At 41.6% G+C, this 16,918-nt stretch overlaps 1 protein-coding gene across 4 annotated transcripts; it reads left to right on the top strand.

The window, feature by feature from the left end:
• Positions 1–787: 787 nt before the first annotated feature.
• LOC129038374 (glutathione S-transferase A5) lies at positions 788–15,244 on the top strand. Of its 4 annotated transcripts, XM_054491301.2 has the most exons (8): positions 788–869; positions 5,817–5,950; positions 6,046–6,162; positions 9,278–9,329; positions 10,521–10,653; positions 12,572–12,713; positions 13,833–13,964; positions 14,853–15,244. In XM_054491301.2, the coding sequence occupies exons 3-8, from the start codon at positions 6,121–6,123 to the stop codon at positions 14,973–14,975; spliced, it is 624 nt and encodes a 207-aa protein (XP_054347276.2). In that variant the 5' UTR covers positions 788–869; positions 5,817–5,950; positions 6,046–6,120; the 3' UTR covers positions 14,976–15,244. The 4 variants fall into 4 exon arrangements, with proteins under 4 accessions (XP_054347276.2, XP_054347278.2, XP_054347281.2 ...); XM_054491303.2 differs by lacking the exons at positions 5,817–5,950; positions 9,278–9,329 and having other exon boundaries at positions 851–869; XM_054491306.2 differs by lacking the exons at positions 788–869; positions 9,278–9,329 and having other exon boundaries at positions 5,934–5,950.
• Positions 15,245–16,918: the final 1,674 nt, after the last annotated feature.

Raw genomic sequence — 16,918 nt, 5'->3', positions numbered from 1 at the left:
CAGATATACCAAGATGATCTCATCTCAAATTCTTTTACTTCATTACATCTGCAAAAAACCTTTTTCCAAATAAGATCACGTTCACAGGATCTAGGGATTTCTGTATGGACCTATCTTTCTAGGGGGCCAACATAACCCCCTATATGGTATAGATGAAGAAAGATTATTTGCAATTGATGAATCCAGGTAATGGATGCTTTCAGATTTGTTATATTATGGGCAATTTGAGTGACGCAAAGAGGAAAGCATATGCAAATAGGGTTTCCGGATTTGGCAGATAAAATACAGGATACCCACCTAAATGTGAATTTCAGATAAACAGTAAATAATATTTCAGTATAATCTGGTTTCATACTGTGTTTGGAACATAGCTATAACTAAAAAATTATTGATTGTTTGCCTGAAATTCACATTTACATGGATGTCCTATATTTTATTTGGCAACCCAGTAAGAAAAGGGTGGCATCAGCTTGCCCTTCACAGACATCCCCTCCCAGCTATGCTCACAATAGAGATTTTTCAGTTGCCCTAGTCTTTGCATCCAACTCATGAAAAAAAGCATCTTTAAAAAGCCAGCTTCTGCTGACTTGCAAAAAGAGCCAAATCTGGGTGAAATGTATTGTTTAAACTTTAATTGCCAACCTTGAAAAGGAACATATTAACCAGTTTCTTCTGATAAGCAGATCACTTGCCTCATGTCTTAGAATCCAGTAGGTGGCCCCTTGGCCATGAAATATGTGGGAGTTGCTTTTCCCTAACTTGACCCTTCTTCCAGTGGGAGGGAACTATTGAAAGGAACAAAGTGCTTATAAATACATTAGGACCTGGAATTCAGTTGCCAAGCCAGGACGGTGGCAGCGTTTAACAAAGTAAGTACTGATCTTATAAATCTCTCTACATTGCCTCACATGCTCCTCTCTATCCTCCTAGAAAAATATGCTAATATGTATCCTTAGCACAAGGAAAAGTCTGTTTTTACTCATATCGTGCCATCTTGGTGTGTTTGGGTGACAGTTCAAGAATTGTTTATTTCTTTTCTGTTGGATATATCTTTACAGAAATGTAAAAATGAAGAATTTAGAAAACCAGGGCCTCAGAATTTAATGGTATGGGAAACAATGGCATGAGGAGAAAAAAGAAATGGTAGCATTTTAAACAATCTGAGAATAATCAGTGCTGGAAGAAGTGGCAATGTATGCAAAAATTTCTTTCTCTATATAAGTAGTCAAAACACAAGTGTTGTAAGTTGTGATACTGTAATACTATATTGGCTGTGAAAATTCAAAACTAAGGTTTATTATAACTAGAATAAATTAGTTTGAATATCAGGAGGACTAGATTCTAGTTGAGCCTCTGCCACTAATTAGCTTGACGACAAGTCATATTCTGTCTCTGGAGTACTACCAACTCATGGCAAATCTAGAGGATAGCTAAGAAAGAGGCTCTGACTGTTGATGCCCTTTGAACTGTGTAATTCTTTGAATGGAGATCTGTCCCGCCCACTCTAGGATGTTTCTAGGCATCCCTGGCCTCCACCTATCTGATTTGTAGCCCCCTCTCCATCCCCGCAGATGTGACAACCCAAAATGTCTCTAGACCTTGCTCAATGTCCTCTGGAGCAGAGGAGCAAAATCCCCCTGGTTGAGAACCATGGGACTACATGACTTCATGGGGCTAAGCAAGGCTGTGTTACTGATGTGCCCCACTGCTTGGACAGTCACTGAAAACTTCCTGTTAATCCAGGTGGACTGATTAGTGAATATCATTAACCTCTGTACAGGAGCTAAAAAGGAAAGAGATAGAGAAACAGAGAGCCACCATATGACAGATTTGATATAAGTCTGGATTCATATAAAAATTTATTCCTACTAGAGTTCTATGGACAAAATATAGAGATCTAGAAATATGGATAGATAGATAATAGATGATGAAGAGACAGATTACAGACAGATGCGTAGAACGATTGATAGATAAAATAATACATACATGGATGGGTAGACAGATAAGGATTATAAATAGATACATATACATAGATTGTTGATAGGTAAAATAATTGATGGATAGATAGATCAAAGAAAGAGGATCCATGGGCTACTCAATGTGTCCAGAGACTCACCCATCTTCCAAGCACTGGGACAAGAGCAAACACCCATTGCTGAGTTCCTACTATGAATTTTTTGTACATTATCTCATTTAACTTTCTCAACAGCCCTCAAAAGCAGAAATAACTACCTCTACTCTAAGAAGAGAAAATTGAGGCTCAGAGACTAAACAACCTACAGCTTTTATGAACCTTGTAATGGGAGGAGTCATGGTTTATCTCATTCTCTCTTCTCTCCGATAAGAAACAGTGTCACTGGGACCAACTCAGAGACGTAACTCTTTTAATTTACTCCTGGAATTACCATTGCTTATATTCCTTTCAAATTAAGCCCATTTTTAATTGATGTAAATACAGTTATACTAGTCTTCAACTCACTCTGGATTTTAGGTTGTCAAAGTAGAGAAAGACACACTTTTATTACTTTTTTTCTTCCAAGCAAGCCCCTGAAAAGTTGCTAAAAGTAAGAACTCATGAATTAGATGTTCCCCTCTCACCCTCTCCTTCCAACATTTAGTTGGCTAATATACTCTGAATAGAAAAATATAAAACAACTTCTCAGACAGGAGCAGAGAGCCAGATTATGGGGTGGAGTGGAAAAGCTCTGGACCTGCAATCAGAAGGAGTTCAGGCTGATCCAACACTCACTAAGTGTGCAGCATGAGACAGGTGCTTTAGCTTTCTGAAACTCAATGTGCCCATTGAATGGCTATTAGGAGCCATTTCCCAGGATTGTTGCAGAAGGTAGACACACTCCCTAGATACTGACCATGAATGAGGAGCATGTGTGTGTGACCCATAGCAAATCCTTGAGCTCTCTGGTTCTCATTTTCTGTTGACCCAACAAAGTTCAATGGTAACCTCTGCCCCAGTCTTAGCCTGACCCTTGGAAACCTCGTACTGAGAGGCGATATGTTAGTTATCAGCAGGAGTGTTGTAATAAAATGTTATGTAAGATAAAAATTCATTTCCTTTTGAAACATGATCCTCAATCAATGGCTAAGGGAGCTTAGTGTGGGGATTGGAATCACGACACTGTGAACTCTAGTCCATAACAATTAAACAACCACACCCCACACTTTTGTGTGAACTTCACTCTCCCTTTCTTTCTGCTGAATAATGCTATTTCCATTTCCCAAGTTAGGAAAGTGCAACATCAAAATATCTAATCACAGAACAGGTGAGTTGCCACATTTTAAAATGTAGACATTTAAAAGATTTTGATGTCTATTTATGCAGCCAACAAACATATAAAAAAAGCTCATCATCACTGGTCATTAGAGAAATGCAAATCAAAATCCCAATGAGATACCATCTCATGCCAGTTAGAATGGTGATCATTAAAAAGTCAGGAAACAACAGATGCTGGAGAGGATGTGGAGAAATAGCAACACTTTTACACTGTTGGTGGGAGTGTAAATTAGTTCAACCATTGTGGAAGACAGTGTGGCGATTCCTCAAGGATCTAGAACTAGAAATACTATTTGACCTAGCAATCCTATTACTGGATATATACCCAAAGGATTATAAATCATTCTACTACAAAGACACATGCACATGTATGTTTACTACAGCCCTGTTCACAATAGCAAAGACTTGGAACCAACCCAAATGCCCATCAATTATAGACTGGATAAAGAAAACGTGGCACATATACACCATGGAATACTATGCAGCCATAAAAAAGGATGAGTTCATGTCCTTTGCAGGGACATGGATGATGCTGGAAACCATCATTCTCAGTAAGCTATCACAAGAACAGAAAACGAAACACCGCATGTTCTCACTCATAAGTGGAGTTGACCAAGGAGAACACATGGTCACAGGGAGGGTAACATCACACACTGGGACCTATAGTGGGGTGGGGGGCTAGGGAAGTGATAGCATTAGGAGAAATACCTAATGTAGATGACGGGTTGAAGGGTGCAGCAAACCAGCATGGCATGTGCATACCTATGTAACAAAGCTGCACGATCTGCACATGTACCCCAGAATTTAAAGTATAAAAAAAAGATTTTGATGTCTAAATTTAAGTCATACATACTTTTGTAGAAGTACATCAGTTGACGGCGGGTGCAGTGGCTCACGCCTGTAATTCCAGCACTTTGGAAGGCTGAGGCAAGTGGATCTCCTGAGGTCAGGTGTTTGAGACTAGCCTGGCCAACATGCTGAAGCCCTGTCTCTAAAAAAAAATACAAAATTAGCCGGGTGTGGTGGCATGTGCTGGTAATCCAAGTTACTTGGGAGGCTGAGGCAGGAGAATCACTTGAAACTGGGAGGCTGAGGTTGCATGAGCTGAGATTGCGCCATAGCACTCCACGCTGGGGAAAAAACAGTGAAACTCCATCTCAAAAAAAAAAAAAAAAAGAATTACATTAGTTTTTAAAGGCAAGTATATTTTTCTTCTAAACTCAACAACCATAAAACTTTGCAAGAAGAATCTTAATGTTTAATAACAGAGCTGGGGGGTTGGAGAAAAAATGCAACTGTTCCTAAGTCCTGACACTGGAACTCCTGCTTTCAATGAGTCCTGTGTCCTTCCATTCACATTCATGATACAATTAGTTGCATCTGTCCGTGCAGCCATTGGTTTTCATTCTCTGATACTCTGCTATGTTCCACCTCCCAAACAGCCTGGGGTCGAGCAAGGGCTATCAAACTTCACTGATGAGCCCAGTCAATTTATCTCTAACCATTTACAATGACCAAGTGAGCGTGCACACATGCAAACATCCATACACACAACACACAAATAACTGAAACTAACAACTCGTGAAACATTACTTACCCTTCAACATGTCATGCTCGCTGATATTTTCTATTCTTTTCTATTTTATTTTAAAAAGTAGCGAGGTTTCACAATCTGCTGAAAGATTACCATGCATATTTGAGAAACGCTAACATAGAAAATAAGACTCGGTCTTTAGTTTTTAACAGCAGTGAGTCTGCATCCCAGATCCACCACTTAATCTGGGTAAGTTACTTTAAAAACCTCAGTGTCCTCAACTGTAAAATGAGAATAGCAACAGCCTTTCACCTTAGGTGATTTTTGTAGGACAAAATGAGAGAAGTTTAGAAGAATGGCCAGGGTGTGACTGACGTTGAACAAATGCTAGCTCCTTCTATATTGCAAAATTAATGCAGCAACATCTCTTCTTCCAGCTTATAAAACAAAATGCACCCCATAGAGTTAGGATACAGAATTCCAAAAGAAGCAAGGGATTAACAATCTCTGTCTGTTGAAAGAATTTGGATCTTCTAGCTACAGTTAAACAAGTCTGAGGCCTAATTTCTCATTTTGATCAAATGCAGTCTCACAGCCAAAGAGCTGAAGAGTGACTTAGCTCCCAGCCTGTCCTCCCTGTCAGTGACATCCTCTGGTTTCATGGCCAGTTCATGGGTTCCCAGGGCCTTCACCCAGCTGGCTTCCAGGAGTGACTTCATTTTAGTCCTTGGTGTAGATATTCATGTCCATCACCAACCAGAGTGTGACTGTGAACATTGTATTTCTCTGATGTTCCATTTCATTAACTAAAAAATGGAGAAAACAACCATTTCATGGGACTATAAGGAGGGTTAAAGATATAAAATATTGAAAGGGACTAGCATTGAGGAAGAATCATTAGGAAGTTTTCAATAAATATTAGTTCTTGAATTCTTCCTCTTCCCATTAACTCCTATACATGTATTATTACCACATACTCTCACTTCTTAGGTTGCCAAGAAAAGTCACAGTTAAACAATGAAGACTTGAGACTGGTTTGCTGGAATCTGAGGGTGGCCACTGATGGGTAACAATTTGAGCCAAGAAAACATTCCAGGAACTCCTTCAACCCAGTCATGAAGAAGGCAGGTTCTTCTTTAGCATTTTTTGTGGTTTTCAACCACACATCCTAAAGTACATTTTTGATTCTATGGTTTCAATTATTCATTCATTCATTCAGGCTTAGAGAAACCTCCAGGAGACTGCTATCATGGCAGAGAAGCCCAAGCTCCACTACTCCAATGCACGGGGCTGAATGGAGGCCATCCGGTGGCTCCTGGCTGCAGCTGGAGTAGAGGTAGGTTCTGAGTTAGGTCATCTTAAGTTGGATTTAAAATTGCATTATCACATACTTTTCCTACAGAAACTATGCGATGATTAAATACTGAAGCATTATGCCTTAAATAAACATGGACTGTAATTAAGAAAAAGATGAATAGATTTGACCTAAAAATTGTTAAAATTTATTCTCATCTAAGAGCATACATATTAAAATACAATTAAGAAACTAATCAAAAAGTGTACAAATTAAGTGGATTAAAATTTAAACAAACTGTGCAAAATAATTTATGGCATTAGAAACATGAATATTGACTGAATATTCGATGACACGAAATAATTATTGTTAATATTTCATGTGTGATAATGTACTGTGGTTATCTTTAGAATAGTTTATGTGTTTTAGGAAAACACATTGAAGTATTTAAGGATTAATCATATGGATCTGGGATTTCTTCGGAATTATTACAAGAGGAGAAGTAGGTGGGCATAAATATAACACCACATTGGTTTTGGTTGATAATTATTGATTCTAGGTGAGAAGTATAAGGAGAATTTTTATGCTTTTCTGTTTATTTTTATTCATGTTCATAATTTCCACAATAAAAAAATAAAAATACATAATATTAAAAAATGGCTGTAGTTAGACATAAAATGCAAACTATAAATGAGAGGTGTAAGGGAGTGGATTGTAACAAACTACCTATTAAAGATTGGCTACATTCACAGCAATTATTTGTTGAGCACTTATTAATTCCAGGTTCTGTACTAGGTCATGGAGATAGACGGTGAACAAGACAGACACAGTCCCTGCCCTGGGGCGGCCTACATGTCTATGAGGATGCAGACAAGTAAACACGTGGTTAAAATGAGGGTGGAGGTTTCCAGAACACCCAAGCATTCCCCAGTGTTACCTGGTCATCCTCCCAGTGTATGAGTAGGAAATGCTGGGAGGTGTCTGTGGGACTCCGCTGAGTGCTGCCCTCTAGAGGTGTCACTGAGAAAAACACTTCCCAGTCCAGACCAGAGTCCTTCAGCGACTGCCTCAGGGTTTTCCTGGGAAGTGAGTCATGGACAAACTCAGGAAATCTTGTCCCTCGGGTGACAGCAGAAAAGGAGGGTTTCAGGTGAGGTGGCGTCCTGTGAAGGGAACTTCTAGCGCGCCCCTTCAGCCTCACAGCGCCGTGTGGACCTGAGTCTCCGAACGGTACTTTGTGCATTGCTTCACGAAGGCTTGGGACTTTAGCCTCACCCTTTCTCAGTTCTATGAAGAAATAAGCACATAAGAAATCCAAACACTACCATTCTAGGTTGTTTCCTTTGTACAAATGAATACCCTGTTTCACTGTCACCCAGACATCAGCTCTGCAGCTCAGGGATGTGGTCAGAGCCCAGGTAGGAAGAGTTCAGCAGGAGGGAGGGCGGGGCAAGGCTGGGAGGAACCCAGGATCCCAGGTCTCCATCCAGCCTGACTGAAGGCGGGGGCAGGGCTGACTGCAGACCTTGCTCAGGCTTCGGGGGTCTCAGCGCCCTAAGGCTGATGATTACAACCCAGTCCTCACATCCCACTTGCCAACCCCACCCCACCTCGGCTACCCTCCTGCCTGAACCACCCACCGTTCCTTAGGTTTGTCCTGAACTGGATGCCTTATTAATTGCTGGCACACACCCCCATGACCTCCAGATCCTGGTCCTGTGTGATCATAGATCCACAACAAATTCTGTTCCATTGAGCAACCCAGAAACGCCCAAATTCCTGATCTTTCACCATAAAGAACTCCATGAAAGTATAATTAGCCACTGCAAACACCGCTACTATTTATTACTTGATGTATGTGGGTCAGGACCTGTATCATGCATTTTGAAACATTACAAAATTCCATTTAAGAAAATATTATATTCCCATTTTGCAGATTAAAAATCTAAGGCTTGAAGATTTCAAGCAATAATTCCTAGATCATACAGCTATTTTGAGGCAGAGTCAAGATTGGAACCAGATCATAACAACATTGAAATCCAGAAAACCTTGATAACTTTTGCTTAGACTTTTGGTTTGATAGATTCTGCCTATTTAAGTCAACTGCATCATTATGTAATAACTGAATTTCATATCTGTATTAAATACCTGCTTCCACTTATAGCTTCTGGTCAGATTGAGACAGCATCGTTGCTGGCTGCCATTTCCACCAAAGTGACTTGTCTCAGGACAAGGTGGAATTTACTCCAAGGTTTAAGTTACTGGATGTAGATCAAGAACTAAGTATAGTTTCAAAATTCTAAACATAACTTATATTTAATGAGAAGTTACTATACACCTGCTACTTTTCTAAGTGCTTTGCGTGACCTTGTGATTTAATCTTGATATCAACCTATACCATAGGTACCGTTAAGTATACCCATTTCATAGATTAGCATACTCAGACACAGAGAGTTTTGGTAACATGTCCAAAGTCAAGAAGCCAGTACATGAAAATGGTGATATTGAACCCACAAAACCACATCAGAAACCAGAGGTTTTCATGAAAAATAAGTTAGTGTGGGACTCTAATTCCTTTATTAAATTGAGAATTTTACCCTATTGGTCCCATGTACTTCAGAAGAGAAAATTATAGTTGCAAGTGTTAAAGCTGTGCAACTGCTGCAACTTATTTCACCCTTAGCAGGGTTCCTGAAAAGTGGGGTGATATAAATTATAGCAAAGGCTCTTTGGTGGCAGAATATTTGATGGCCATTAGCCCATGGCATACCCCACACTAGGGAGACACAAGGCTGTGGTCTGATCTCACCCGGAGACACAGGCTTTCCTAAGATATGACAACACCATAACTAGGAGAACTGCTCAGTGCCTTCTCTCCAGTGATGTCCCCTCTCAAAACATGACCTAATCATAGACATTCATGAGATCAGGGTGGCGGTGAACTAAAAGATTGAGCAGCTATGTGCTGTGTCCCATTCACTTTTCTCAATGAATTAGGTCTAAACTTCCAAATGGCCATGACCAGCCCCCTCTATGTATCCTGCAAAACTCAGAAATCTTATATTCTCCAAATCATGCACCAGATAGGGGCCATTCAAGGTCACAAGTCCATAATAGAATTAACTAAGAAGAACCCATTTACTGTTTCTGCTTCCAGTTTGAAGAGAAATTTCTAGAATCTGCAGAAGATTTGGATAAGTTAAGAAATGGTAAGATCAATCTCTAAGTAACTCTGATGAGGGTATCTAGTAGAAGGTATGGAGGAACGTTGAGGAGCCGGGAATGCCTATGTGTGTGGGGGGTGATATTTAGTCATGGTGGAGAGAGAGAAAGTGGTTAAAATGGAAGGGATGTGGCTCCTTGATCAGGTGTGGCGACTCTTTCCAAGCTAAAAGGACCAGACCTCTCAGAGTATTTGTTAGAGGAATGATATCCCACCCCCGGGGGAAAGCCCTTTCTTTGTTTTCATGCTTGGGGCACCATCAGTGAGCTGTGGTTATCAGCACAGGATCCCATACAGCCCTCCCCATCCAAGCACACGCAAGAACATGCACTAGATGAAAGGAGGAGAAATCGACGTGGCCATTGCCTTGAGGTTTCTCTTTCATCGGGGGGCATGACAAAGTAACACTGCGGCACTATTGCAGGCTTTGAAGAGCAGAAAAATAGACCCTTACATTAAAAACCTCTCAGAACCTGCCTTAAATGTCACAAACACCATGAGACTTACCCTGCGAACTTCCCATTTTAAATGGCACCCTGTTGCCAGTCCTATTGTAACTTGTCCCAACCTCTTCCTAAAATATCCATGAAGATAAATCAACACAAAAAATACAAGAGTCCTACTATGTATCTGGAGGGGAAATAAAAACAAAAATGAAGTAACAGGATAAAAAGTAAAAGGAAGCTTCTTAAGAAAAAGAAGAACTACAGGAAACTTTTAAAAAATGTTGTTTGGGCCGGGTGTGGTGGCTCACGCCTGTAATCCCAGCTCTTTGGGAGGCTGAGGCAGGTGGATCTTTTGAGGTCAAGAGTTTGAGACCAGTTTGGCCAACATGATGAAATCACATCTCTACTAAAAACACAAAAATTAGACAGGTATGTTGGCGCACGCCTGTAATCCCAGCTACTCAGGAGGCTGAGGTAGGAGAATTGCTTGAACCCAGGAGGCGGAGGTTACAGTGAGCTGAGATCGTCCCACTGCACTCCAGCCAGGGTGACAGAATGAGACTCTGTCTCAAAAAACAAAACAAGGAAAAAAGTTGTTTCGAGTGAAATCTTACCAGGCAATAATTTCTTTTTCATTTCACAAATTTAGTCATTTCCATAACCATTTTTTTCATCCTGAAAGGGTGAGTTTGATAGACATTTCATTCTCCTTTTTTTTCCTTCTTTCTAAGATGGGAGTTTGCTGTTCCAGCAAGTACCAATGGTTGAGATTGACAGGATGAAGCTGCTGCAGACCAGAGCCATTCTTAACTACATTGCCAGCAAATACAACCTTTATGGGAAAGACATGAAGGAGAGAGCCCTGTACAGTATATTTTCTGTTCTTCCATCCACAGGGAACACAGAGTGATTTAAGTCCTTCCTTGAGTGGGTGGGACCATGGCAGGGCATCATGACCAGCAGCAGGCTGGGTCTTGGGCATGCACGCTGAGGTCCAGTATTGTAGAGTCCCATGGAGATGTGGGAACAGTGAACATGGGGAGGGTTCAGGCAAGGGTGATTCTAGAAGAGGATACAGTCCATGGATCCTGAAACCTGACAGAGGTTTCCAAACACTTATAAACCCTATGAACTGAGGAGGATGGGGAATCATGATTCAGGTACTCAGACCTTCAGAGACTAGACTCTAGCCAACAGAGTAGGGCAAGGCATAGAATGTCTGAGAGTCTGTAGATGAAGGCCTGGGGAGGGAAGGTTGCAAATAAGCTGAATCTCAGGTCCCAGTAATTCCAAGAATCATGACCAGGAACCTAAATTACCAACCAATTATATGGACTAGAACACTTGAGTAGGGCTAGTAGAGGCTGGTGCCCAGGATAATGGGGTTACCTTGACACATGGATAGAAGGCTGAAACAGCCAGGTTGATTCAATACCAACAAAGCCCTGGGGTCTCCTCTCTGTTTTGATGAGACCGCATAATTCCAAATAAATCCTGAATGGAACTGTTGGCAGCTCCACAAAAACTTTAACATAGTATTACCAATGACCCAGCAGTTGCTCTAGTAGGCATATCCCCAATCAAAAATACATCCACACTAAATTTTTTACATAAATGAACAATGCAAATAACAATATTCATAGTATTCAAAAAGTGGAAACAACCCAAATATCCATCAATCAATCAACGGAGGAGAAAACATGCCTTAGCCATGCAATGGAAAGATATTTGGTCATGAAAAGGAATGAAGTACCAATGCATGCTACAAGACGGTTAAACCATAAAGACATGTTACATAAAAGAAATGAGACACAGAAGGCCACGTATTATAGGTTTCTTTTCATATGAAATGTCCAGATATTCAAATCCATAGAGGTAGAAAGTAGATTAGTGGTTGCCTGGAGGTAAAGGAGTGGGGCTTGGAGATAAATGAAGAATACCACTAATGGTACAGATGTCCTTATCAGGGTGATAAGAATAATTCTAGAATTAGACTGCGATGATTTTTACAGAATTCTGTGAATCCACCAAAAACCACTCAATAGTGTAATTTACCAGGTTGCAATTACAGTATGTGAACATACGTCAATAAAGGTCTTGTTTTAAAAAGTATTCTGAAACTCTAGTTTGACACAAAAGAAGAAAAGTTTGCACTGGTTGTAACTGTACAGAGAATTTCACCAGGGAAGGGGATTCTTAGGTGGGGTCTCAGAAAAGGCACACATGGCTAGAGTTAGGCAACAGCACATGGAGAGGGCTGTGGAAACGTGTTTCATGGGTGTAATTGGAAGAACTGCTAATATAGGGCACAGGAGCCCTGGGAACTGTAAAATGATGAGAGAGGACAAGAAATATGGCTGAGATGGCTGTGCCAGGGATTCTTTTAGGATTACTTAGAGGGCAGGTCTTTGGCCATTTGACTCACACTAAGTTCATGCACAGAACAAGCCACAATTGAGATGATAAATCCTGGCACAGCATCAGTGGGTACCGGCAGTGATTCCACCAATTTCTGTCATGACCGTGACCACTGATGCTCTTGGTACCTGTATTGGTCATGTGTGTAACAAAATTTAGAGATCTATCTACCTTGATAGGTTGTTTTAAAAAATAAATGTTAATATACATGTAAAAATGAGAACATAATGACTAGAGTATAAAAGGCACTCACTGGAGGTGAATTACTTTGCCACCATCTGACCCTCTATTCTCTTAGGTTTTTATAAACCTATAAAATCTAAGGTAAAAGGCATTTGACGGCTTGGTTGTTTTTGTCTTTCAGGATTGATATGTACACAGAAGGCATAGTAGATTTGACTGAAATGATCCTTCTTCTGCTCATATGTCCACCTGAGGAAAGAGATGCCAAGACTGCCTTGGCCAAAGAGAAAATAAAAAATCGCTATTTCCCTGCCTTTGAAAAAGTAAGTGAAGCTGTTCAGTGTTTTGGGGAACTGAATTTAGAGGCCAGTAGAAAAATAGTGGCTGGGCATTCCTGGGGCCACTGACCTTCACTTTCAGTGAGACTTCCTGAGCACCAAGGCAGCACTCTGACTCTCAAGGCATCTTATGCAAATAGACTTGGAGGAACAATTGCACCACTTATACCCAAGCTACGATTTTCCAGTAAAATTTTAATTCACAGACCCCAACATTAAATTCTGTGTTCAACAAAATTTCATATTCATAAGTAGAACATGGGCTGTGGAAGGCTCTGGAACCCCATGGACTTTGATGGAAGAAGAACATGATGAAAGTGATCCATCAGAAAATATTCGGGCACCCTGTGTAGGAAGACAGGAAACCAATTGCCCAACCAGAGAATATTGCAGTGTTTCAGGGATCAGTATTTTTTAAAAGGAGAGTGACTGTGGGATGCAGAGGAAGATTCTGTAAAATGCATTTTATAGTAAGTTGCAGATATCAGTGCAGTTCACCCCTAAACGCTTCAGCTTGCAAATTATAACAGAGTGCCGGTTAGGAACCAGAGTCGATGCTGTAAGAAACATGATGAATTCAGGTTCACCCAGGTTTACTTCAGAACCCAGGGAGATAGAGCAGGGAATGAGGAGAGCAGACAAGGAGAAACGAGGACTCTGAAATAGTCTCCTTCTGGGGGAGGAGTGTTGTCGTGAAGGTGGAGTCACTGCCCAAGGGAGATTGGAGAGGGAGGGAGCAGAATGTAGAGCCATGTCCTGAATGTGAGGGCTCCACGCTGTAGGGCCTGGGGCAAACAGAACATGTGGTGGCAGGTGCTAAGTCCTTGGTGCATGTGGAAGAAGCAAGCTGGGTGGGTCGTGTAGACGCCACAGTGATGTGGATGAGAAGAGAAAATGGTAGCCTGGGCTCCAACCAAGCAGTGAGCAGAGTTACAGTTCTTACTCTCTCATTCATTCAGATAATGTGGAGAAAGCTTGGGATTTCTGAACCCATGCAATAAGGCAACAGAGGTGGGGAAAGTCAGGGTGGAGGGGCTCTGAAAGAAGCAGGGGTCCCAGCCTAGGTGGGCATGTGTTCCTGATCTGATTCCTCCCATTCTCCAGGTCTTAAAGAGCCATGGACAAGACTACCTTGTTGGCAACAAGCTGAGCCGGGCTGACATTCACCTGGTGGAACTCCTCTACTACCTGGAAGAGCTTGACTCGAGTCTTATCTCCAGCTTCCCTCTGCTGAAGGTGACCCATTTCACAGCCCAGAGAGGCAGCCCCATATCTTTTATATTGGGATTTCATATCTGGGCCCTGGGACTGACCACGTTTTGACCCCACCCTTCTCCAGCCCTTCAGTGCCCCCAAGGTCTCCAAAATCAGCTTCCAGGCTCCAATTTTGAGGAATGAAAACACTTTTGTTCTGGAAAGGAAATTTGTGATGCATGCTACCCCATGAAGAGTATTTTGCCTTTTATCATGGAAAGGACCCAGCGCCCAGCAGCTCTCCCCATCCCTCTATTTCAATGTGGTTTCTGTTCCTGAGTTCTCTGTGATGTCCTTTATCCCACATGTGCCCTTGTCTTCCCGCATTGAGTCGGTCTGAGCAGAGCCCTTTCCATCTGGTTTCCTGCCTGGGCTCCGGCTCCTTTTGTCAGACATTGTGTTCCTCTCTGCACAGCTCTCCTAGCACTCTGCCCCCCACACTGTATCTCTCACTGAGAAAAGGTGGTCCCATGGTTTGTGTTTAATGTTTTCTATAACGTTTTCCTTTCCAACTCATTTCCCCATAGTTTTACTTCTGCTTAGAGACTGATCTGTGTTAGCATCTCACAGGCACATTGATTTTTCTTGTCTTATACAAGAGCCACAAATCTACAGGATTAATACGTAAGGAGAAAGATAGGGATGACTAAACTGATTAAAACTTCAAGACATCTTTGGGGAAAATAAAGTGAGCTACATGTTATTCCTCTTATCTTCATTTCTCACTGGGTGTCTGTTTCTGCCTCCATGCTGGTACTCATGGAGGGGACTCGCTTGGTCTTTGGCATGAGGGGCTCAGATTCCCTGGGTCATCTTAATGGTGGTGGCAGGCCTTGGCTTCACTCTGAGGCTGTGCTTTGTGGATTACAGGCCCTGAAAACCAGAATCAGCAACCTGCCCACGGTGAAGAAGTTTCTGCAGCCTGGCAGCCAGAGAAAGCCTCCCATGGATGCGAAATATTTAGAAGAAGCAAGGAAGATTTTCAGGTTTTAATAAAGCAGCCATGGAGGCCAAGAACATGCCAAACCAATATTCTAAAGTTTGCAACAATGAAGTGCTTTACCTAAGTGTGGATTGTGCCTCTTGTAAAGCTAATAAGCTCTTCCCAATTACATGCTAATTAAAGAATGAATAACTCTTATTTGTCGACTTAGCTAAAATTGATTTGTTTTCATTAGGATCTGATATGAATTCAGATTTCCAATCTCCTCCTAACCTACCACTTTTTTGGAATTAAAAATTTGGTAAAAAAGAAGAAACTATAGATTATGTGGTTTGTTTGACTTTTCGAAGAATTGTCCTGTAACATTTGTCATACAATCTATTAAAATGTCAATGTAGAAATGCACTTCTGACATTTTCAGGTACGCACAGGAGAAGAGTTACCATCCTGGATAATGGCATAAAGACATTTTCTTCTTTTCCTGAACAGTCATTTTATTTGTGATAAAAGCATTCTTTCTGATGCATTTGCAAAACTACGATTCTATCTGCTGTGGATTCCTCAGTTTTCTAGGAGGTGAGGAAATATTGAAGAGCAAACAGACCCACCCTCTGCTCTCAGGCCCCCCTGTTGTCCCTTACAGTGCGTGTGCTCCTGGCTCATCCTCACTCTGCTCCTTAAGGCACCGTGGGGGCCACTGTCATGAACATTCCCTCAGTTCCCTCAGTGCCACTCAGGCCTGGGCTGCCAAGATACAGATGGTATATGTGAATTACATATAAGTAACTACTATATGCAAAATCATTTTTCTGTGGTGTGTCATTGTGCCAGAGTGCTTAGATGAGGAGTACTTTCTAGCTCCACCCACATACTGGGCCTATAATGTTAATCTCCCCTGGAACACCTGGGCTTCTGCAATTTGAGCTCTCCTGTTAGAATGAGCTTCCCCACAGTTGGCAGAGGTGGTTGAGGGAGCAGACACACACAGGCTTCCTACCTGCAGCTTCACTTTGCTCTAGTCTCTTCTCCACTTACAACCAGCATAGCTTTTCTAAAATACAAATTGGAAAAAAAAAAATCACAGAATTCTGCAGTGAGTCCTGACTGCATATAGAAGGTATTCTCACACCCATCCTTGCTCCTTGATCTCCAGCCCAATCCACCCTCTGAGCATGGTGGGGCCTCTTGCCTTCCTGCCTGGGTGCATTTGCTAGCCCTGCCTGGCAAGCTCCTTCCCAGTGGACACACTTAACACTACCTCATTGCTTCCCAGGAGTGCTGGGCCGTCCTCTGCCCTCCACAGAGCCCCAGTGAGCCTCTAATAACACCTGAGGGCCACTGTGTTTGCTCCCCTGTACTGCTCGTGGTGTGGGGCTTGGCCTGCTGGGTCCCCAGTGCTTCATCACCAATGGACAATGACATCTGCACAGACCCATACACAGCTCTATGCACCTCCAGAACCTGGGTATATGAGACTGGGCTTTGAGAACTCACAAACCCCCACACACTCTACCTGTCTCTATTCTTTCATTAATCTCTAAAAAATGGACTCATATCCTTCAAATGTTTTGTAAGGACCTTGCTTGGATGCTGACCAAAATAAACAAACTGCTAAGAAATTTTTATGGGACACGTGAACTAGAATGCTGAAACTTTGATGAAATTAAGAAATTATAGAATTTTAATATGATAAAGGATTATCATAATAAACATAATCATAGTGTGATTGTGTTCAGAAAGGAAATTCTTCCTTGCTAGAGATGAATACTAGTATTTACAGATGAAATGATATGCTATCTGGGATTTGCTTTAAAAGAATCCCCTGGTAGTGGAGGGAGTACATGGGAGTTTGCATCATTTTCTTGTGGCTCTTCTCACAGATTCCTACAAACTACAAACTGGGTGGCTTGAAACAACAGAAATGCATTTTCTTACAATTCTGAAGGCCAGAAGTCTGAAGTCAGGGTGCGAGTAGGGCCACATCCCCTGAAAG

Source organism: Pongo pygmaeus, chromosome 5 (assembly GCF_028885625.2).
Source record: "Pongo pygmaeus isolate AG05252 chromosome 5, NHGRI_mPonPyg2-v2.0_pri, whole genome shotgun sequence".
NCBI classification, from domain to species: domain Eukaryota; kingdom Metazoa; phylum Chordata; class Mammalia; order Primates; family Hominidae; genus Pongo; species Pongo pygmaeus.
Note: the sequence above shows the minus strand (reverse complement) of the source record. Positions and strands in the feature narration are given on the sequence as shown.